Raw genomic sequence first — 24,129 nt, 5'->3', positions numbered from 1 at the left:
GTCACTCATAAGTTTGAGGAAGGAGAAGAAATTGTGTGTATTAGCAGCCTGAAATCTGTATGGGACTGGGGATCTGGCATTTTCTGGCCCTGGTTCTGTCTGAGCCTGTTGTGGGGGACACATCAAGGCAAGATTGTCCCTCACAATATAGATAAAGCATAAAGCCCAGGGTTGATGCTTCTCTGAATCAAAGAGGTGCGGGTGAACCTGGTTGGCCTGCATGAGCTCTGATGCCAAGGAAGACCAATGTGCCTGGGGTGTCAGAGGCCTGGGGGGTGGCAGCTTCTGGAAATTTGAGGTTCGCTCAGGACACCGCTCTGAAAGGTGATCCTGGATTTTGATGCACAGTTCAATCCGGCTGTCCAAACTGGATGGAAGCTCCACCCGGGAAAGCTCCTCCTTCACCTCATTTAACCCCAGGTGGAAAAGGTGGTGCTGTGCCACATCTTTCCACCTCGTGTGAGAAACCAAACAATGAAATTCACCAGTGTACTTGGCTACAGGGCAGCCCCCTGCCGTAAGGCCTAAAGGGTTATCTTGTTGGTCCGCACCCATTTGGGGTCGCCAAAGATGATAGACATAGCTTGAAAGAATTCCTCTAAGTGTTGCAGGAGGGGGTTGGACTTCTTCCAGGAGTGGGGAAGACCAGGCCAAGGCTCCCCCAGTCAACAAATTTAAGATGAGCCCCACACAGGCCTAGTCTGAGGTGAATGATTGGGGGCATAGGAGGAACAGGAGCTGACATTAGTGCAGAAATCCCCGAAACTTGTCCCAATCTCCATTAAATTTGTTGGGCAGTGGAATCTTCAGCTCTGGGAGGAGTGGAGCAGGACAAGCCAGCAGAGCAATCTGTGCCTAAAGGGCCGCAGTCTGCGATTACAGGGTGGTTACTTGCAACTGCAGGTTCTAGATAGCATCCGCTGGGGCCTTAGTAGGGTCAGTGCTAACGCTGAGAGCCGCTGGCCCCAATTCGAGGGCTTCTCAATGTGTCAACTGACCAGAATGAGGGCAGTCTAGCCTAGTGACTGGAGTGGACAGAAGGCCTAGTGGTCAGAGTCAAAGTCAGTTGTGGGAGCCAAAGCCAAGGGTCAAACCAGAAGGCAGAAACTGGATACTGGAACCAGGTTTCGAGCTGGCATCTGTAATCAGGAGCCAGGGACAAGGGTCAAACCAGAGGTCAGGAACTGGAGCAAGCAGGGTAGCAGGCAAGGAGGGGTTCAAGGCAGGGACAGGATGGAGGCAAGGCTGGTGCAGCAGGAACAAGGTAATGCAGGAGCAGGCGCACAGTATGGCTTGTATGAGCTTTGAGAAGGCAGTGAGCTGCTGCTGCCTTACGAGTGGGCCTCTGCAGCTAGTCAGGTTGCATGGCTAATGAGGCAGCCTGCTGCAGGCCAGTTGTGTTGATGAGTCTTCCTGGAGACTAGTCTGCTGCAGGCCCTGATTCCTCACGGCTACCAGCCATTTTAAAGCAAACTTTTTTTTAAAGTTAGTTCCATTTTTCATCCTTTCCATAGTGGTCCTGCCCTAGTTACTACCTGATGTGTAAAGCTAATGCTTTTGAAGAATGTATGTGCCTATGGTTAAAATGTCTATCCACATACCTACCTATATGCACATTTTTAATACTTACAGTAACTCTTCACTTAAAGTCATCCCAGTTAATGTTGTTACGTTGCTGATCAATTAGGGAACATGCTCGTTTAAAGTTGTGCAGTGCTCCCTTCTAACGTTGTTTGGCAGCTGCCTGCTTTGTCCACTGCTTGCAGGAAGAGCAGCCTGTTGCAGCCAGTTGGTGTGGGCTTGGAACCAGGGTGGACCAGCAGCCCCCCATCAGCTCCCTGGTCCCCTAAGTTCCCTGTGTGGCAGTTGCCCAGCAGGCTATCAATCCTGGCAGTTCAGGTTTCCCTCCCCCCCCGCTGCCATGTGCTGCTCCTGCCCTCTGCCTTGGAGCTGCTCCCGGGAGCTTCCTGCTTGCTGGGGGGAGGGAAACGGGGACTAATGTCAGGGTGTCCCCCTCCCCCCGCTCCTGCACCCTGCTTACCCCATCTCCATAGAGCAGTAGGGGCACATGACAGGGCTCAGGACGGAGGGAGCTTGTAGGCAGCAGCTGCTGTCTCAACTTCCTCATCTACTTAAAAGGCAATGTATTTAGAGTGGGGTCAGCATACTGAAATGGGCAATGCGCATCTCTCTCTCTCTCTCTCTCTCTCTCTCTCTGTCTGCCATGCTGTCTCCCTTCTCTCCATTTGTGCTGTCTTGGAGAGCTACATTGACAATGTGTTAACCCTTAAGGGCTCAGCTCAGTGCTAGTTCATCATTTAGCAGTAAAGCATTCCCTGGGAAATATCCCACCCTCTGACTTCACCATCTCAACCAAGCTTCACAATCATCATTGCAGTGTACAGTATTAAATTGTTTAAAACTTATACTGTGTGTGTGTGTGTGTGTGTGTGTGTGTGTGTGTATGTATATATATATAATATAAAAAAAAATATAGTCTGGTGAAAAAAATTTCCCTGGAACCTAACCTCCCCTATTTACATTAATTCTTGTGAGGAAATTGGATTAGCTGAACATCGTTTCGCTAAGTCACGTTTTTCAGGAACATAACTACAATGTTAAGCGAGGAGTTACTGTACTTCAAGATGGCATCTAGGCACCAAATACAAAATTAAGAATCATATTATTCATGTCCAAATACGACCCTGTTAGCCACCACGACTCAACTCAGCTGCTCTTTTTAGTAGGGTCTTTCATATCCTTTAATTTTTTCTTACCCTTCATGAGAAATGATACCAGGTAATGCTTCAGCTCTCATTATTGAGGGAAGACTTGTGCTAACAGGTGGGTAGTATGTCATGATCTGGTCATCTATAAAATGCAGTGGGCCCATTGAGCACAGCTCTCTTTGTGGGTCACAGAAGGAAATATGGTCACTAAGCCAAGCCGACAGCCTTGTAAGGGCTATAAAGAATAAGGACCAGGCAAATGATCATTTTTGAAAGTATGGGTAAAGGCTGAATTTGGGGACTGATTCTGTTTGTCCTGTGCTTGCAATTAAACTACCACGTGTGGTCTCATGTGAGTACCTGAGAAGTAGCTGAAATACTTTCTAAGCTCTAATGGGTAATGGCAGCCTTGTTGCTTTGAAGGATTTAACTAAATGTTTTATTTTTTATTCATGTCTCTAGTCAATGTTCAAAGTGACCTTTTGTGTTGTAAGCATATTCTCACAGGATTTTATGTCTAGAATAGTGACAAAGACATGATGTATTGTATGATTTAGTGGTTATAATATACTCGGGCTAGTACAGACGGTCATAAATATTTGAAACAAAACAGTGAATGAAACTGTTATGAAGAATTAAAAGCCTCTGATTCAAGTCAGTAGTAGATTAAGGTAATTAGTGACTTGATGAAGAAGTGGTAAAGTCCAGATAAGCAGAAGATGGAGGCTTGGGGATGGGTTTAGTTGCTAGCATTCTCCATGTAGTTTCTTCAGGAGGCTGTTTGAGTACATTTTGGGCATTAATCATGATCGCTTGATCACTTCATATATGGAAATAGCTCTTTGTTCATTTATACTTGCTTCAGAAAGGGAAATGATTTTCCTGTTGTCATTGTGGTGTCTATTACAGTCATTGCCTGATGGCATAATCTCAGTTAAAGCTAAATAATTTGCTAGAGCTGACTGCATAGAGTAGCATTCAAAGTTCCAGCATTTTTCAAGCTGTTGTTGAGCCAGTTACCTTTTAACACTTGTTCTAATAGTGATTGTTGCCTTGTTTGACCTCTTTAGTTTAGAGAAGCAGAATTATGATAGAACTGACACTTTTTGTTAAGTTTGTAGAAGGTAGGTTTTTTCCCTATGGGCCAGTCAACTTAGAGCCAAGCACTTTGACAAGACACTTAGTCTCTAAGGTGCCACAAGTACTCCTTTTCTTTTTGCGAATACAGACTAACACGGCTGTTACTCTGAAACCTGTGAAGGAGAATAAGTCACACTCCTTGCATTCCCATCAAGAAAGGTGGTTGGAGAGCAAGCCATTTTAAAAGTGGATTTATTAACTCTTAACAGAGAAAGAGGCTTGACAAATGTCATGCTGAGACTATATCACTTAGAGGCATTTGGAACATGCCATCCCCGTGCAGACTGCTTCTTGCTCAGTCTTATGTTCTAAGACCTCATTTCTAATAGCAATAACAAAATGATCCACATTAAAGCAGTTCAGCACCTAAAGAAAAGCTCCTTTCTAGATGCTTTTAGAATGAACCACTCCCCCGATCGCCCAGCTGTTTTATGACTGAAGCAAATCCAAGCTGCCTTGGGTTCGATGGACATAGTTCATTAAATATGATTTTTATGGCTTGTATTAGACAATAATATTTTAGTAATTTATTTTCAGCAACTAGAGAGAAGCTGGCAAGATGTTCAAAGTAATGCACTAAATAAAAACATCACTCCAAAATATCCTTTATCGGAGTCCGTTGTTCTGTTGTAAATTTGTTTAATGCTAACCACGTGCGTAGCACTGTGCAAGATACAAAGAACACAGTCTCTGCCTCAAAGAGTTTACAGTATAACACTCTTGTATGCTTGGAAATCCAGATGAGGATAAGAATTTAACAATATTAATGGAGTTTAATAGGAATTACACTTGTAAAATTAGGGGAGAAGAAACTCCATAGTAAGTTAAATTAAAGTAAAAACTCAATTTACATACTCATAGTTGTAATAGATTTTGTACAATAGTTAACTACTATGGCCTTTCATGAGAAATTTGGCTCAGATACAGAAGGTTACTGGGTTGTATGTTTCTTGGGAAACAGTAATACTTATAGAATATAATTGGTCTCCAAATTATTCTTCACAATATTCCTTACATCTATTTATGTTGAAAATATGAAAAGAATGAATGCTACTACCACAAGGTTAGAAATATTTGGTGGTTGGTCTTGCCTGCAAAAATTAAGTATTTTTGTCAGTTGAATGTCTGACCTAGCACTAACACAGCAAAATCAATTTTTACACCAATGTGATACGAGAAATAGTTGCTGATGGTGAGGTCATATCCTAGCAGCTAATAACCATCTGGAGGAGTTGAGAGCCCAGTTGCTTTTGTATTGCTAGAAAAAGCCCAGCATAATGGGTTGGTTTGTTTTTTGTTTCTGAAGTAACTAGAGCTCTATTTTAGGGCTGTCAAGCACTTAAAAAAATTAATTTTGATTAATCGTGCTCTTAATAATGGAATGCCGTTAAATAAATAATTTTGGATGTTTTCTACATTTTCAAATATTTTGATTTCAGTTTAAATACAGAATACAACGTGTACAGTGCCCACTTTATATTATTTTTTATTACAAATATTTGCACTGTAAAAAAGAAAAGAAAAATAGTATTTTTCAATTCACCTAATACAAGTAGTGGAGTGCAGTCTCTTTATCATGAAAGCTGAACTCACAAATGTAGCATTATTCCCCCCCCCCCCCAAAAAAAAACTGCATTCAAAAATAAAATTATGTAAAACTCTAGAGCCTACAAGTCACTCAGTCGTATTTCTTGTTCAGCCAATGGCTCAGACAAACGAGTTTCTTTACATTTATGGGAGATAATACTGCCCGCTTCTGATTCACAATGTCACCGAAAGTGAGAACAGGCATTCACATGGCACTGTTCTAGCCAGTATCGCAAGATATTTACATGCCAGATGCGTTATAGATTCATATGTCCCTTCATGCTTCAACCACCATTCCAGAGGACATGCATCCATGCTGATGACAGGTTCATCTTAATGACAATCCAAAGCAGTGCGGACCAATGCATATTCATTTTCATCCTCTGAGTCAGATGCCACCAGCAGCAGGTTGGTTTTCTTTTTTGGTGGTTCAGGTTCTGTAGTTTCTGCATTGGAGTGTTGCTCTTTTAAGACTTCTGAAAGCATGCTCCACACCTCGTCCCTCTCAAATTTTGGACGGCACTTCAGATTCTTAAACCTTGGGTTGAGTGTTTGTGGCTATCTTTAGAAATCTCACTTTGGTAGCTTCTTTGCTTTTTGTCAAATCTGCAGCGAAAGTGTTCTTAAAATGAACAACGTGCTGAATCGTCATCCAAGACTACTGAAAGATGAAAAATATGGCAGAATGCGGGTAAAATAGAGCAGGGGACATGCAATTCTCCCCCAAGGAGTTCAGTCACAAATGTAATTAATGCATTATTTTTTTTAAATGAGTGTCATCAGCATGGAAGCATGTCCTCTAGAATAATGGCCAAAGCATGAAAGGGCATACGAATGTTTAGCATATGTGGCACATAAATACCTTGCAATGCCGGCTACAGAAGTTCCATGTGAACGCCTGTTCTTACTTTCTGGTGACATTGTGAATAAGAAGTGGGCAGCATTATCTCCCATAAATGTAAAGAAACTTATTTGTCTTAGCGATTGGCTGAACAAGAAGTAGGACTGAGTGGACTTGTACGCTCTAGAGTTTTGCATTGTTTTACTTTTGAGTGCAGTTATGTAACAAAGAATGACATTTGTAAATTCAATTTTCATAATAGAGATTGCACTGCAATACTTATGAGGTGAATTGAAAAATACTATTTCTTTTGTTTTTTTACAGTGCAAATATTTGTAATCAGAAATAAATATAAAGTGAGCACTGTACACTTTGTATTCTGTGTTGTAATAGAAATCAATATATTTGAAAACCTAGAAAAACATTCAAAATATTTATCAAATTGCAACTGGTATTCTGTTTAACGGTGTGATTTTAAAACTGCAATTAATCACGATTAATTTTTTTAATCTAAATTTTTGAGTTAATCGTATGATTTAATTGCAATTAATCAACAGCCCTACTCTATTTGCTAACACTGACCTTTTTTTGGTAGGTTGTTAAAAAGAAGTGTTCATGTAACATATAGGCACGTACTTAACTTTAAGAATGCAATTAGTTTCATTGTCTGTAGTGGATCTGCTCATATGGATAAAATTAAGCATGTGTCTACCACCTGATCGTGCTCCCCCTCTAAAACAATTGCAAAACTTTATTAACTTCAGTTGTATATGTTGGACCCTCAGTGACTTATATAGGGCCAGATTCTCTGAAGTGCTGCAATTCCCGCAAGCTGAAATCAATGCAGGTTAAAGTTGCTCAACATGTGCCGGGTCAAGCCCATGGCACTTTATACAAGCAGGACTTTATTCTTAAGGAGTTTTTGTACATTTCAGTCCTACCAGTAAAGATCTTAAAGGAAGCAACAAACTGTTCTTTTTTAGCGTATGCAGTAAGCAGCTTGAGATGGAGGGAATCACTTTCATTCTCTAAAAATGTCACTCTTTTATTCTGCTGTATCAAAAGCACAGCACGATATATTTTATTTGAATGCATTGCATCATATTCTGATTGTGTTTTTATTCATTGGCTATATTTTCAAAATTTATAAATATATTAGTACATTATTTCCAACAGAGACAGTAGATGATTCAAACTCCTGACATCTTGAGACAACATTTACATGCTAATGTGTAACTCTCCCCTAACACAGCTTGGAACCCATTCTAAAAGATAAACAGGAAGTATGTGCGTATATTTGAATTTATACACAAAGATCTATACCTATTAAAAATGGAGCTATCATTGATATAGATGACAGATATAGATATTACACGTATAAATATTGGTCATGTTACTGATGCTGCCATTATCTTTTTTATGAAATATAAATTCATTTTGAAACTTAGAATATTATGCAATAGTACAGATAGACTGGGTAGTAATTAGAGCTGAATTAGGGCAACCCAGAGACCTAGACGTGGTACAAATGTGTGTCTCCTACCTTCAAAGCAGACTCCTTAGTCCCCTATATAGTAGTCCCGTCTATTTTCCAGGCCATCTATATCTGTTCCTCAAGCAAGGGTCTCCAAGGTCAGTTTAGACAGACAAAATGTGAATGAAGATTGGGAGCTCGTAAGGAAAGTTTATTAGATGGTCTGAAAGCCACAGTTCCACGGTCAAGAGGACAACTTTGCCACTAAACCAGAATAGTCTTTTAGGCAAAATGAAGACCGTGATTAGAAATAATAAGGTAATATATAACAAATGGAGGGAGAAAGGGGGGGAATAGATAGCAATCAATATAATTTAGACATTATGAAGTGTAGCAAATTGATAAGGGAGGCTAAAGACATCAGGGGAAAGTCCATGGCTGTCAGGGCAAAGAAAAATGAGTATTTTATGTGTATTAGGAACAAAAGAAATCCTAGCAATGGCATAGGCCCATTATTAGATGCAGATGATAAAATCTGTATAAGATTTCAGGATTGTCACTCTACTCTGTGTGTCACTCTAAAGCCTAGAATGTGTGTTGTCAGTGTGAAGCAATGGAAACACTACAAACATGGTTGAGAACTATTTATCTATGATATTACCAGGTTCAGTCATCAGTGGGATTCATGGTCTATAACTGTCCAGTTTTTAAGTTCTCAGCCATTTACCTTTACGAATTATACCTGTGCAGTGTACAGGTACAGTTAAAGCATGTATCTTGTGTGCCATGCCAAGCGATTAGACCACTGTGATATCGGAAGTAACTCGACCAGTCGCTACCTTTACAGCTAATTTGCATACAACAGTTGCAGTAGTTGTATGAGGTAGATTGCACAGATGGATTATTTGGTCCAACTGTCACACCCATGCAACAGCATGGGTTTTCAGCTAATAGTTAATAATGCTGCAGAAAAGGTAGACTTGTTCAATAATAAATATTTGTTCTGTATTTGGAAAGTAGTAGGATGGTGTATTCAGATCTTATGAAGATGATTTATAGATTCCAAGGCCAGAAGGAACCATTGTGATCATCTAGACTGACCTCTTGTATAACACAGCTGTAGAACCTCCTCTCCACTCCCCCACCCCCCCAAAAATTCCTACAATCTATCTTTTAGAAAAACATAGAACTGGTTGGAGAATCCACCATGAACCTTGGTCAATTGTTCCAATGGTTAATTACCCTCACGGTTTTTTTTGTTTGTTTTGTTTTTAAACAAAGAGCCTTATTTCCACTCTGAATTTGTCTAGCTTCAACTTCCAGCCTTTGGAGTGTTATACCTCTCTGCTAGATTGAAGACCCCATTATTAAATATTTGTTCTCCAAATAGATACTTAAACTGTAATCAAGTTGCCCTTTAACCTTCGCTTCATTAAGCTAAATAGATTAAGCTCTTTGAGTCTATTGCTGTATGACATGTTTTCTAATTCTTTAATCATTCTTGTGGCTCTTCTTTGAACCCTTTCTGTTACCTGGGGTTCTTTCAACCCAAAGCTCTTGGTAACTGTTACTCTGTGCGAGATTGTATCAGGAAATAAATTGGGGAGACACGGCCGTCCGACCGATAGATGGCTGGCACAAACAGGACAACACAAGAGTGCTTTCACTTAAAGCTAAACTTTACTTACACATGTCCGCAACGGGTTAGTAAAACACCCCCAACCCTTGATAATTACCAAAGCTGAGTGTGGCTCTCGAGTGGCCAGTGGGGAACGCAAGATGCATCCAGAGGGAGAGTCCAGTCCCGAAAAGTCCCACTACCTCAAACTTTTCCCCCTTATATATACATTAGTAATAGAATGACATGTCCCTTAAAGAAAACTTGTTAAGCAAGCAGTTCCAATGGGAAAGCAAGAGGCTCCTTCTGATTATTGATTAACCAGGTGTGGGTTTTTCCAGAGTTTGCAGCCTTGAGGCCCCAATATACATTCCTGGAGCACATCCTGCTCTTCTAAAATGCATGTATCAGCACCTTCAATACAGTTCTTATCAGAAAGGATGCGGGGTCGAGCTGCCCTTTCTGTGGCACCTAAAACCCTCTCCCCTCCTTCTTTGGATAAGCTAAGCCTGCTGACTTGGCTGCTTTTAGCAATAAGCCATCATGGTTTCAGGCCCTTTATTGGTTTGCTGACATCTCCCTGTACATTTCCAACATCCTTCTTGAACTGTGGACACCAGAACCGGGTACAACGTTGCAGCAGTGGTCGCAGCAGTGCCAAATAATAGAGATAAAATAACCTCACTGCTCCTACTTGAGATTCCCCTATTAGTGCATTCCAGAATCAAATTAGCTCTTCTGGTCACAGCAGCACACTGGGAGTTTATGTTCAACTGATTCCATTCCATTTCAATCCATTCTCTCCCCCCCTCCCCCCCTCCCCCCCCAAAAAATCCCTTTTTCTGTGTAACTGCTTCCCAGGATAGAGTTACTATCATGTAAGTATGATCTATATTCTTTGTTCCTAGATGTATACTTTTTATATTTAGCTGTATTAAAATGCATATTGGCTGCTTGTGCCCAGTTTACCAAATGATCCAGATCACACTGAATGAGTGACCTACCCTCTTCATTATTTACCACTCTTCCAATATTTGCATTTATAAAATCATCACTGATATAGTTTGTAGATGTTTTCTTCTAGGTAATTGATAAAAAAAGTTAAATAGCAAAGGGCCAAAAACAGATCCCTGTGAGACCCCCCAAGGAACACACCTGGTTGATGACTATTCCGTTTGCAGTTGCATTTTTAGGCCCTATCACCCAGTTTTTAATCCATGTAATATGTACCATGTTGATTTTAAATCATTCCAGTTTTTAAATCAAAATATTGTGTGGTACCAACTCAAAGGCCTTACAAAAGTCTAAGTATATTGTATCGACGCTATTACCTTTATCAACCAAACTTAGTCTCATACAAGAAAAAGTCAAGTTAGACAGGACCTATTTTCTATAAATCTATGTTGATTTACATTATCGTCCTTTAATTTGTTGAGTCCCATATCAGCTGCTCCATTATCTTGCCCAAGATTGATATCCAGCAGTATTCTCCAGTCCATTAGTACCCAGTGAAGATGCTGAACAGTGTCTGAGAGGGATAAACTGTTCTAAATGAGCTGGCCTGGATAACTTGTACTGAAGAGTCCCTAAAAGAGTTGGGTGTTGAGATGTCTGGCCTACTGATCATTTTTTAATAAATCTTGAAATACTAGGGAAATTCCAGAAAACGGGAAGAGTGCGAGTGTTGGGCCTGTATTGAAAAAGGGCAAGTGGAATGACTCGGGCTAAGCAGCCTATAGATACCTAACGTTAGTACTGGGCAAAACAATGAAAAAGCTGATACAGGATTCAGTTAAGACATAAATTAAAGGACAGAAATATAATCCGTGCTAGTCAACATGCTTTTATGGAAAATAGCCCTTGTCAAACAAACCTGATTTCATTCTTTGAGATTACAGGTTTGGTTGATAAAGGTAACTCTGTAGGTCTAATGTACTTAGACTTTTGCAAGGCATTTGACTTAAGTATTGCATGACATTCTGATTTTAAAAATTAACAGTATACAATATCAATAAAGTACATGTTAAATGGATTCAGAACTGGCTGACAGATCTCTAAAATTAGCTAGTGATGGGGATTCATAGTTAAATGTGGATGTTTCTAGTGGGGTTCTGCAGGGATCTGTAGTAGGCCTGACACTGTTCAACATTTCCATCAATGATCCTAAAGTAAATATAAAATCACTGCTGATAAAATTGGCGGAGTGGTAAACCATAATGAGGACAGTCATACAGAGTGATCTAGATAGATTGGTAAAGTGGGCCCATTCACACACAATGTGTTTTAATGCTGCCAAATGCAAAGTTACACATCTAGAAACTTAGGCCATACCATCAGAATGGGTGATTGTATCCTGGAAAGCTTTTTAATCTAACACAGAAAGGCATAATGAGAACTAAAGGCTGGAAGCTGAAAACAGACAAACTCAAATTAGAAATACGACACACATTTTTAACAGTGAGGGTGATTAACGATTGGAACAAACTACCAAGGGAAGTGGTTGATTCTCCATCACTTGATGTCTTCAGATCAAGAATGGATGCCTTTCTGGCTAAAGATAATCATCCAGAGACACAAGTTGTTCAAGACAGTGGTAACAGGATGAAATTTAATATCCTGTAATCTGCAGGAAGTCCGACTAGATGCTCTAATGGTCCCTTCTGGCCATAATCCATAGTTTTATGTCTGTAAGGCCCACATATGGCCCATTGCTCCGGTGGTAGCGGTCCTGGTGAGTCTGGCAGTTTGCCAGAGAGCTTACTACTCTAAGGGAGTCAAGGCCCCCTCCCAGCCTTCCCTCCTGACTATCCAGAGAAATAATACATTCAATAGAAGGAGTGTCAATAATTGCTCATTAGCAGTGCAGTTGATTAAGGATCTTTACCCACATACTTCGAACGGTGCCTCATCTAACCTTCCCTTGTGAAACGATGGTGACCACAATATCTGGTCATTATGGTGGTTAACAAAGTATAAGGTGGAATGGGGGAAATCCTTAGCACTCAAATACTTGGAGGATAAAATAGACCATGGCAGGCAAAGCAAGCAGAGAGGGGAAGCTAATGTGGAAAACCTTATTTGTTAGAGACTAAGGAGCATGCCACAGAAATTAACACAGGTAACTTTAGATACTGGTAAAATTAACTCCTTGTAATCTTCAAAATCCAGTTGGCTTGCTTTCTTGGTTTCCTTTTTGTATAGGTTCTTTGCAACTCAACACACATTTGCTGTTTTTATTTGAGATAAGTTAAAAAATGGCGCTTTTATAATCAAACAGAACTGTCTGCAATTTCTATTCTCTATGCAGTAATATCTTGTTTTATTACATGCTGGCTTTTTATTGAGCTCCAGTTTCTTATTTCAGTCTAACATTGTTTGAGGTTTTTGTGTGATCCTTAGCAGGTTTTTTTTTTGTTTGTTTTTTTACTGTTGAGGGCTATCAGGTAGCTAGAGTATTCTAATTTTATGGAAGGTTTTATCTACTTTTTATCCAGTGAGACGCTTAGGTGGAAATGATCTCAGTGTAATTTGTTGGTCTCACTTCCAGTTCAACCTTTGATTCCACTTACAAAAAGTCCTAATTCTTTATTTTAGCCAGTATCTCTGCAGTCAGTTTTGTTATTTACAGTCCTTTATAATATCAAAGGCACAATGCCGAAAATGGCTGTGACCAGAAACATTATACTAAAATTTAAATTTTATACTATATATTTGATGATCTTACAAAGATTCAATTTTTCAAGAAAAAAAGTTTAACTTCACAAGATGCTACAATATAAGACACATTTCCTTCCTCACCACCCACTCCCATTTTTAACGCTTTCCTCCAGCTAAACAATAAACATCTTACCATTCAGAACTGGTATAGTTCCTGGTCAGTCAAATCCTTTTGAGTCTAGCCACGAAATACCATTTTTCCCCCTTGATGCTTTGTCATGTGAGTATTTTAACCCTGCAGGTCTAGTGTACTGAAAGCCAATTAATTTCAAACAACCCTGAAAGAAAATATCCCACAGTTTCTCCTCTTTGTTACATTTGGTTGATTCATTGATGAGGGAAATTAGTCTGAGGTGAGTGTACAGGGGCATAAACCGGAAGTAGAATTATTTAGAGCAGTGACCATTTCAGTTGCTCCAAATATACCAAAGCAATAATACATGGAAGAATATTAGTCCTCTTAAAACTGCTGGCAAAAAATATGAAGTTTAACTTCAGTGTTAGATGTGAACAGCAACATACTTCGCACTGAACTGGGAACAGTGATGTCGTGAATCCTTTTATTGTCTATAAACTCAGTACATGAATGGTTAGGTAGATATACATTTCTACGATTGAAAGTCTATCCCTGGACGAAACTCTGTAACACAGAATGCTGTAAGGAAGGCACAGGAAAATAAGAATTGATAAACCTATGCAAAAGTAATGGGAGCAAATACTACCTTCGCCTCATGGCACTACTGGTGCAATTTCACTTTGTAGGCGGAGGATTTCCAGAACCCATTCCCTTACACCCAAATCTACATTCCTTGCATGCCATTAAGCATAGTTCTGCAGGGCTTGCTACACCCAAACGCAGAGGGAGAGGGTAAGGCCAATGAATCTATAACTGCATGGTTCTCCAGCCAGTGTCTCTCTACCTTCCCCCTGTTCCCCCCATGTGTTTGGTGACAGGTCACATGCAAGTGCTAACAGATGCAAATTGTCTCTGTGAATTCAGAGAGGGGGATTTGGATGTGGTATAGAATTAGGATTGTAGCACACAAGATTGGTTTTAAATATGAAAACTGAAATGTTGCAAAGGCAATTTTCTTAATCTCCTGAAGTGAACTTGATTTCCAAACTAAATTGTGAATGTGAGCTTTGATTATTGCATTTAATATTTTTTCTTCTCTTCAATCCTGAGTGTCCCAAATCAAGATTTACTCTAATGTTGATTTTAAAAAGGAAAGAGATGCAAAGGGTTGACAGTGATGATTCTGAATATAAATTATATCAAGTAAATTGATGCAAGATTAAATTACCAAATCAACCTTTTATATTCTGTATTTTATGGAATATCTAATATATGTTTGGCAGTAATTTACTCTTCCACATGAATTCCTGACAGTTTCGATTCTTCAGACTTATTAATCAATGTATGTCAGCACCAGAGCCATTTTATGAGACTTACTCGTCATCAAAAATTTATTATTGGATAAATCAAAGAAACAACTAGCATCTTAATAGCATGAACAAAGTGGCATGCAAAGGATTATTCAAGACTACATGCTTTTGTCTTGTAGCTAATGCTACTATCAGGGGCTTTGTAACTCCGTGAAAATAGTAGTCATATTGACAAAACTATTTCCTTTGTACAGGGTCTTGTTTTTAATCTTTTTTTGGGAACTAGATATAGTCGTGTGTGTATTTATTTCATGTCAGCTTAATTCTGTAAATCCTGTAAAATCTGATCTAGAACTTTAACAATTTAATCTGTGACTTTCATAGTTAGCTGCAATAGATATTCTGCACTTCGGTAATGTGAGAGGGAGAAAGGTGTATTGTGACAGAAATCATCATGCTATTAATGTTTCATTCTGTGCTTTGACCTGAGAAATAGCGATGTCCATTGCTACACAGCTTGGAGTATCTTATTACAGTAACAGTAAGTGTTCTTTACTAAACTACATTCTGCGTAAGATTTTCAAAAGTGCTCACCCTGGGCCTAACTCTGCTTCCATTGAAGTTAATTATAGACTTCAGTGCAAGCAGAGTTAAACTTAAGATTGAGTGCTGTGGTTAGATGTTTGGGGGGGTGTGTGTGTGTGTGTTTTTCCTGCGTGCTGCCTCAGCTCTGCGCAGACAGCCAGCACTGCAGACTTTGAGCGAACCACCCAGTGACTACAAGATTCATTAAGGGACAGACACCAGACCAGGTTTATTGTCGACAAAGCACGGTAATAGCACCTGGCAAACTCTACGAGGATACTAAGACATGGCGGGACTTTCCATTCCCCTGTCAGCTGGACAAAGATACTTCTTCTGAGATACATCTTTATACCCTGATACATACAAGTTTAGTACTGCCTCTGACATAGTTAGCTAGTGCCTCCTGACATGGCTAGTTATTACCCATCACCTTGTATGTGTTGGTTTGATTAAAACATCTTTATTGCGTACTGTTATTGTTAGGGAAAAAGGGTTCCCCTCCCGTCTAGGGTTAGGAGGGTAGCCTTCCCTGGACTTCTGTATTAGCCAAACAAAACACAGAGTCTTGGCTCTTTGATAAAGTGAGGCACTTTATTGCTAGCAAATACGACAGCTGAAGGGCTCACCAATTCCTTTTCAGAGGAAAATGGTGAAGCCCCGAACAAAGAACAGGGATGAGCTTTTATAGCTTGGTTCAACATACATTGTGATATCTCTTCCAGTTCGAACCGGTTAACCCAGTCTGTCTGAAGTTCTGGGGTAGGTACGAGCATGGAGGCTTATCTGTATAAGGAGTTCTGTCCCCAAAAGCAGGGAGTGCAGGTTACACACAGTTCACGTTCTTTCTATCCATAAACAAAGTAGAAAGGACAGATAAGCATAGAAAAAAGACAGCAGCGTAGCTTTACATGATTATAGGGTCGTTTTCTGGGTTTTTTTCCCTATCAGTTCCCCCCTTTGAGCCTGAAGATAATTATCTTACATGGCTCATTATTCATTGTTTAACATGTTTATATGTTTTTCATCTTGGTTAACACCACCCTTCTTTACATATAGTATCTTTGCTGGGCTCATGGTTTTGGTACATACCCGGTGGAAGAGGGCACAACAACTGGACGCACAGCAGAACAGCAGACCCACAATTATAAGGAATCCCACTCCATACACAAACAAGGTTTTTAGCCATCCAAAGTTAGGCAACCAGCTGGTGAGCCAGCCCCACAAGTCAAAGCCCACACTGGGAGAAATAGAGGCCTGCTTATGAAAGAAGGCTGACACGTTTGCAATTATGTTAGTATCTGTGACTATGCGCCCGCTTTGATTTACATAAAGGCAGCATGTGGCATTGAGAAATGTGCACACCCCTCCCTGTGCACTTAAAAGCTGATCCAGGGCCAACCTGTTTTGCATACTGTAGCGAGCTAGTGAGCTTATTTCTTCTTGCAAAGCTTGGATTGCATCTCGAGTGGCGTTAGTAAATATTTCCATTTCGGCTGACATATTTTTTAGCGCGTATTCAAGTTGGCCCACCCCCACCCACGGAAAAAGAAGACGGAAGGCGCGCATACCTGTACTGCCTTCCTCGACAATAGGATTATAACTGGTATCTCGACGGGTTCGTCGGGTTGTGTCTCTGATTTCTATTAAGTCTCTACGATGCATCCCTCCTGGCCAGGCAAAGGCCACCGTGCATCTTCCCAACCACTTTGGGGGCAAGGTCTTTCCTGCCCAAGTGCCACATACCCACCATAAGTGATGATCTCCTAATACTATACTATAGTTGCCTTTATTGCCCCCTGAGTTCTGAGATACTTCCTGCAATCGTCCCACCAGGGATGCAGCATCATCAGGATTGGGTCCTATTCCCCCCCATTTCCATAATGTAAGGCCGGCAAATTGAGTCGCATTTTCTCTGAGAATGTACCCCACATAGCCTCCAGCACGGGCATAGTTGGCTACCTCAGTATCATTGGGATACAGCAAAAGAGTAGTACTTGCATTGTTTCCCAAAATTAGAATTTTCTCACAGTGGGTTTTCGGGTATTTTCCCAGAGTAGTTTTGCCTCGGGTGCGTAGCGACCTTTTTTCTACGCACATGGGGGCCTTAACGAGCAAGTCTGGGCGATGGTTCGGGATCCAGGTCCTAAAATCTATGGGTCCCCTTCCCCTTTTTCCCTTTTGGCCGTACCACGCCAAACCATTTTGCCAAGAATTAAGGAGCGCTGGAACCGGCAAAATGGGGAACCCTTGCAGTGAATGGGAAGAGAAGTGGGAACACACCCAACAGTCACTAACATTCCATGCGTTGGTTAAATTTTGGGCTAATTGTAGAAACGTATTTTTATCCCAACCCCCCAGGGCAGAGGTCCAGGTTAACGCCCATAGCCATACATACATTATAAACACTACCAGCTACTAACAACTCTAAAAAAAATAATATTAATACAATATTTGTAACAGTATACTAATACTCCAGAGTTCTGTAACTGCTTTTGATTCCGCTGATTGACCGGTACCCAGTTCATGTAGAAGCGGCGGTCGTGATGGGAGTCGTTGGGGATGTTGGAGCAGGAACCTTTTTACAGTGGCTGCAGTGCACCCATCTATTGATGCCCTCGACCTTCACTGCAGTTGGAGTAGTCAGAAGGACTTGGGCCGGGGCCGACCACCTTGGTTCCAGGCAATGCTTCCTTCGATGGATTTTAACACAGACAAAGTCTCCTGGAGAGGAAGGGCGCACACGGTGCCACCAACGCCTATAGCTTTTACGGTTGCAGAAGTGGTAGGAAGGGTGGGGTCCTGTAGAGTACTTCTATCTGCCCCGGTGTCAATTAACATTGAATAAGTTTTTCCTCCCACCACAACTGGAAGCTCCGGGTGGTTTGCATCCAACTGCACTGTCCAAGAAGCGGAGGGGGTTCCTGGCGAGGGGGACGAAGCATTGTGGGCGGCTAGCTTTCAATCAGTACTTCCTTTTTCTCCCCCCCTTTCCTGTACCCTCCGGTAGGCTTGCATAAGAGGGTCAGCTGGCTGGAGGGGGTAATTTGGGCACTGGGCAGCCCAGTGTCCTTTTTGTCGGCACCGCCGGCACTCATCTGGCCCTGCCCTCCCGGGCCGTGGCTGGAAGTTCTGACCTTGTGGTCCCCATCCCTGGGTAGAGCTGCCTCCTCTTCTGCCTCGTCCCCGAAAGCCTCCCCTCCTGCGGCTTGCATCCCGTCCCCGAGAGCCGTCTTGGAAACCTTGCAACTGCAGATTAAGGAGCTTTTCGGACCTCCTAGTGTCTAATTCCTTCCTATTCCTCCAGGCATGGGCTGCTAACCCCACCACCTCCTCCAGCGTTTTGTTTTCATAAGCTGGTTGACTACACACATACTTCCGAGCGAATGGTAATAAATTTTTTACATACTGGCCGATCACTTGTGTTTTCGCTACAGGGGAGGTTGGATCTAAGCCGCCGTGGTTTTTCAAAACCTTACAAAGGCGGTGGAAGAATTCCCCTGGGTGCTCATCGTGCTTTTGAACACATGCATCTACCTTTCCCCAATCATACACAGGCTTAGACATATCCTCTAATGCTTCTAAGATTCGCTTTCTCATTTTATCCCACTCTTGAACGGTCTCTGGAACATCCCAATCCATTTCAGGTTTCTCTTGCGGATAAGCCGCCCTGCCTTGCACCGTCTCTCTAGCTTTCTTATACACCGTTTCCTTCTCACCCTCGCTTAGCACTTGATTTAAAATCATTTCCACATTGTCATAATTACAATTATACATTGTGAAAATACCCTTTAACTTTTTAATAAATTCTTCCGGACACTGTCGAAATGAGGGAAAAGTAGATGACCAATTCATTAGATCCGTGCTGGTAAAAGGGACATACACCATCTGTGTCCCCCCCCTACCGCTCGGCAGTTGTCGCGTAGGCATTTGGACTGCACTAGCTATTGCAGCTCCAAGAACTTTTGCCTTAGGGGTGCCTAGAGAACCATGAGACCGGGTCTTTGCAGGGGTTGCATCACTGGGGTGTCGCGGATCAGGACGTGTCAAACCCCTGGTAGAGGTGCCAGCCTCCGGATCGCCCCCCCGCTCTGCGTTAATTGTGGGGGTATCGGTAGCTAGTGGGAGAGTGGGACCGCTCCTTTCCCCGGTTGGGGGCGTGGGTGCATCAGGGTCAGGCTGCGGTACCCCACCCCATAGCCAGCTACATTCTTCCAATGGTATAGGATCCCCCGCTTCTTTCAATGGGAGTTGGGGATAAATAGACTTTGACGTTTTTAGCTTCTGGTCAGCATGACTAGATTCTGGATTGTATGGTGGGGGCCGCACGGCTTTAAGTTTTTCTACCTCAGCACGTAAACTAGTAGTTACACTGGCACTTTTGCGCCGTTCGGCCTCCCTTATCCATACATCAGAATACTTAAGTTGCCGCGGTTGTAAATCATACAATACTTTTCGTAATTGAACAATGTTATGTAACTCAAATGTTCCTTCCCCCGGCCAGCGATTTCCTGGTTCCGGGTCGTCTTGCGTCATTCCCACCCAGGGACCTTGACACAAAAATATAAACTTATACAAAGCTTTGTTGCCATCCGATTGTAAGGCCTTGATATCCCTATCATAATGTTTTAACATATAGCCCAGAGGCGTAGAAGGATCAACAGTTCTACTGGACCCCCCCCCCCCCCATCTTTTCCCAAAGACGGGACCCCCGGCTGTTGTCTAGACAATCACAAAGGAAAAATTCAGAACTCACCAAGTTCCCACCGGCCGGTGTTCACCAATAGGTCCGGACCCTAGTGCCTTCGGGATGCCTTATTTCGCCGAAGCGGCGGGTGGAAGCGAGACGGGAAGCCTTCAGGGTTAAAGCAACCCGGGTGCCGGCAAGAAGGATTCAGAGTCCCGACCGTCCACCGGTCCGGAGAAGAGGTGATCCCGGACGAGCCCCCAAAGTGTTAGGGAAAAAGGGTTCCCCTCCCGTCTAGGGTTAGGAGGGTAGCCTTCCCTGGACTTCTGTATTAGCCAAACAAAACACAGAGTCTTGGCTCTTTGATAAAGTGAGGCACTTTATTGCTAGCAAATACGACAGCTGAAGGGCTCACCAATTCCTTTTCAGAGGAAAATGGTGAAGCCCCGAACAAAGAACAGGGATGAGCTTTTATAGCTTGGTTCAACATACATTGTGATATCTCTTCCAGTTCGAACCGGTTAACCCAGTCTGTTTGAAGTTCTGGGGTAGGTACGAGCATGGAGGCTTATCTGTATAAGGAGTTCTGTCCCCAAAAGCAGGGAGTGCAGGTTACACACAGTTCACGTTCTTTCTATCCATAAACAAAGTAGAAAGGACAGATAAGCATAGAAAAAAGACAGCAGCGTAGCTTTACATGATTATAGGGTCGTTTTCTGGGTTTTTTTCCCTATCATTATCCTAACCTTATCTCTTAGGAGGGGTCAGTGTGTTCTTGTTATCCTTGGGGAATGTTTTTGTACCATCCTTGATATTGGGATGTTCTGGTACTACTTGATATCAAAATGTTTGTGTAAGTACTTTCTGCTTAGCACTTCTTAAAAATGTGTATTTTTGCAATATCAGCCCTGTTTTTGCCAAATGCTATGAGCAGGTCCTGCCTCATACCAGGCCTCTGATGCAAGGGCTTATGTCTCAGGCTCTTTCCCTACTATAAGTGCTTTTGAAAATCCCATCCTTTGACTTTTTATTAACACAATGTAAATTAAAATAATTTACTATTCCTATTAGGTTTAGTACAAGAATATTTTTATATGTATTGGTTGGGTCTTGCTCACTCTCTGCTTATGTGCAATGCTTTACAGATACAGCACAGTATTATTTCACGTACTTAATAGTTGAGCTTCTTTGAGAAGGTCTCAAACTTTCCTGATCCCCAGTTCCTGGATATGTGATTCCAAGCATTTCATTCTTCACTCTTGTATGTTGTCTCCTAATCCTTGGAATACATTCTGTTTGGTTATTTCTTGATTCCTTTGGCTGTTGTGTATTATACATTGTTCTTGTGGATATTTATCTTTGGCTTTGGTAACCTGTAGAATTTAGACAACGGTTTTAGCTTTGTTTTTAAATGTCCTACTAGTTTGTTGTATGATTTGTCTCAACAATTGATCTACTGCCTAGAAGTTAATTGACTGATGCAGAGGGAATAAGAGGAAGTGCAATGTATGCTTGTATGTACACATGTATTTATATAAAATGCTTTACACTCACTTTGAAAAGAAGAAAGTTTCAAAATAAAAAGAGGAAACTACAGCTCAGGTATGCATACAACCAGACTTTAATATAGTGTTATGGTTGTACATATGTATCAATTAGTTCAGGTGGGCCTTTTTTAATGGAACATTGTATTTATAAACAAACCAACTACGAAAAACTTACGGGAAGTCATAACTTACGTTCTATCGACAACGTCTGCTCCATCTATCCGTCAGAAACCTATTTACCCCCCATCACTTCATTTCCTTCCTATACCTCTTACATATATGGACCATGGACAGTCATGTCTCATATTGTAAATATAGACCTACAGATTGCCTCCACTATGGGCCTTAACCCGAGACATTAAACTTTCCTACTTCAACTCTCTAAAGTACATACAGTAAAATTGCAAAAAGTGCCCAGATCCCATTTTCAAAAGAGACGTAGGGTATGTCAACACTGCAGTAAAACGCTCGTGACTGGCCTGTGTCAGTTGATCTAAAGTCTACTGAAGTCGATGGCAGTCTTTAAATGGGCTTCTAAGGACTTTGGCTCAGGCCCATAAATATTTGAGATTAGAACTGGGTCACGTGTGTCCATAACAGTTTAAAGATCCCAACTGTACTGTACATTCACACTGTAATGTGTGGTGAGTAACTGACATAAATCCATGACAATCAAGGTGAGCGCACACCCTTTAGTTTTTTCCAGCATCAGAAAGATTAATGAATAAACATTTCTATCCACCTTACATTGTTCCAAATGAAGATTAGAAGGTAGGAGTTGCTTTTTACATTACTTCAGTGTTTTGTTTGGGTCAGGAGGAGAATTTTTCCATAGATTATTTTTTTTATATAGCTCTTTCCTAAAAATCAATGAAGATTACACTTCAAACCTATGTCTAGGTATCTTAAATATTTGCTGTTGGCACATTTCGATGTGGTGATCCCCATCCTCCTCCCCCTCCCCCCCCAAAAAAGAGGTACCAAATGGTGGTCTGTAAGAGCAGATTCAACTAGATAAATATATAAAACTTTCTCCCATGCGTCCCCCCTGCCCAACACACACCCCAAAGTATACTGATTCAAAATAAATGAAGGCTTAAAGTGAAAGCAAAATGGTCATCCTTTTAAAATTCAATCTGGTAAAACCTGCAGTCTTACAAACTCAGGCATAAATGAGAATATGACTCATGTATTTTAATAAAGGTTGTACCAAAGTTTGTAGAATATTTTTTTCCTACAAACCCAGAAAAACTCCTTAATCCAGACATAAAAAATGATAAACTGATTGTACTGGAGCCTGACAAATATTGGTTCTATTGTTTATAATCTTTATTTCTACAAAGAATTCTAAATAGCTAGTATGTTCTATACCTTTATTATTGACATTTATTATAAAATTAAAAATAGAAAGCAAATATTTAGTGTTTAACTTTTTCTACAATTTATGGGGTCTAGATTATGAAGACAGCCTTATTTATTGACCCGATACTCAAAATTTTGTTTTTATCCACAGAACATAAAAGTATAGGTAGTGGTAATACAACCTCCTACACTGTACCTCAATGAGATCCTGTAGGGATCACTGCCAGGGGGTAATTGTCTCGGTTAATTCAGTCTTCACTACCATTCAAAGCTTGGTCCTCTGAGGATGCCAGCAAGGATGATAATGAAGGTCTATATCCTTCTGGCTGCTCTTTGCAGGCACACCCCTCTAACAACACAAAGTAGGTTTCAGGATTAGGGTCTGTGATCATGTTTTTGTGAAGGAAACTAAAAAATTAGTAACGGTCTCGAAAGGTTCTCATATCCAGGTCAAAGTCATTTTATATAAGACACTGAGTGAGCAACCAGTGATTTTCAGCCAAAACTGACTTGGAGTTGGAGTCAGATGAGGGAATTGTAAGTGTAAAACACCTCACGTCCCAACCATCTTCCCCTGAGACATTAATTCCTCAGGCACTTTTGTTTGCTATTGTATTTAAGCCAATAACAGTATATACAGGGTAAAGCCATTCTGAACATCAAATGCAGCATTTTCCCATGTATGCAATACATTGGAAGGAAGTGTGAACAATGGTGTTTCTTCTTTATAATATTTTATACTTCTGAAGTGCATCAATGTTGCGCCATCACTCACCATTCAAGAAATACTATTTCTTCGTGTGTAACACCACCAATCCAAAATCAAGTCCACTTTTCTCTAGATGCAGACTGGTGGAAACATGTAATTAGTTTTGCTGCCAGAACTCTGCTAATAAGATAGCTTACACCTTTATCAATGCTTAACTGACTGATATGAAATAGAGAGTACATCTTTTTTTTTAAATATTCCTAACCAAACAGCTTCTGACACTTTCTATTAGTCTGTAAATGTTGAGATAAAGCCATTGCTTATTTGTAAATTATTCAGTAAATATAAAATATTCCCATAAAATGCCACTAACAGAGGCTGGATTCATTGTTAATAGATGCTTGTTTAAATACATTCAAAGCTGATCTTCTACCTTTACTCTAAGTTAGTGGTTTCTGCTATTCTGATCAAGTGACATCTTCAAGTAAAGGAAGTACAGAATTAGTTTCCACAGTGTAATACATCTCCTGTATTAATGTTTAAAACCCATTCACCCACCTATCCATCACTACCACCTTTTAAATTAATTAGTGCTGCAAAATTCAACATAGTTAAGATGAAAAAGATACAGCAGTAGTATACAGTTTGATTTAGCAAATGCCCTTCAGAAAAACTGATTTATAATTAACTAACAAACAAAAATTCAGAATTTCACAGCCAGTTTAAAAAGGTGGGAATTACATATTTTAA

General features: G+C 40.9%; 2 protein-coding genes across 2 annotated transcripts in view; one reads left to right on the top strand and one right to left on the bottom strand.

The window, feature by feature from the left end:
* The window catches only part of RSU1 (Ras suppressor protein 1), a 187,482-nt gene that overhangs the window by 94,698 nt on the left and 68,655 nt on the right, over positions 1–24,129 (top strand). The window lies entirely within an intron of this gene.
* On the bottom strand, positions 15,668–19,998 carry LOC142071205 (endogenous retroviral envelope protein HEMO-like). The gene is made up of 2 exons (XM_075125890.1): positions 19,831–19,998; positions 15,668–17,798 (listed from the first exon to the last, which is right to left on the bottom strand). Exon 2 carries the CDS (start codon positions 17,472–17,474, stop codon positions 16,068–16,070), a length of 1,407 nt encoding a protein of 468 aa, XP_074981991.1. The 5' UTR covers positions 17,475–17,798; positions 19,831–19,998; the 3' UTR covers positions 15,668–16,067.

Source organism: Caretta caretta, chromosome 2 (assembly GCF_965140235.1).
Source record: "Caretta caretta isolate rCarCar2 chromosome 2, rCarCar1.hap1, whole genome shotgun sequence".
Taxonomy (NCBI): domain Eukaryota; kingdom Metazoa; phylum Chordata; order Testudines; family Cheloniidae; genus Caretta; species Caretta caretta.
This window is presented reverse-complemented; position numbering and strand designations above follow the sequence as displayed.

What these genes read in the sequence shown, in the direction of transcription:
- LOC142071205 (XM_075125890.1), bottom strand. Translation starts at nt 17,474, where the DNA reads ATGTATGTATGGCTATGGGCGTTAACCTGGACCTCTGCCCTGGGGGGT.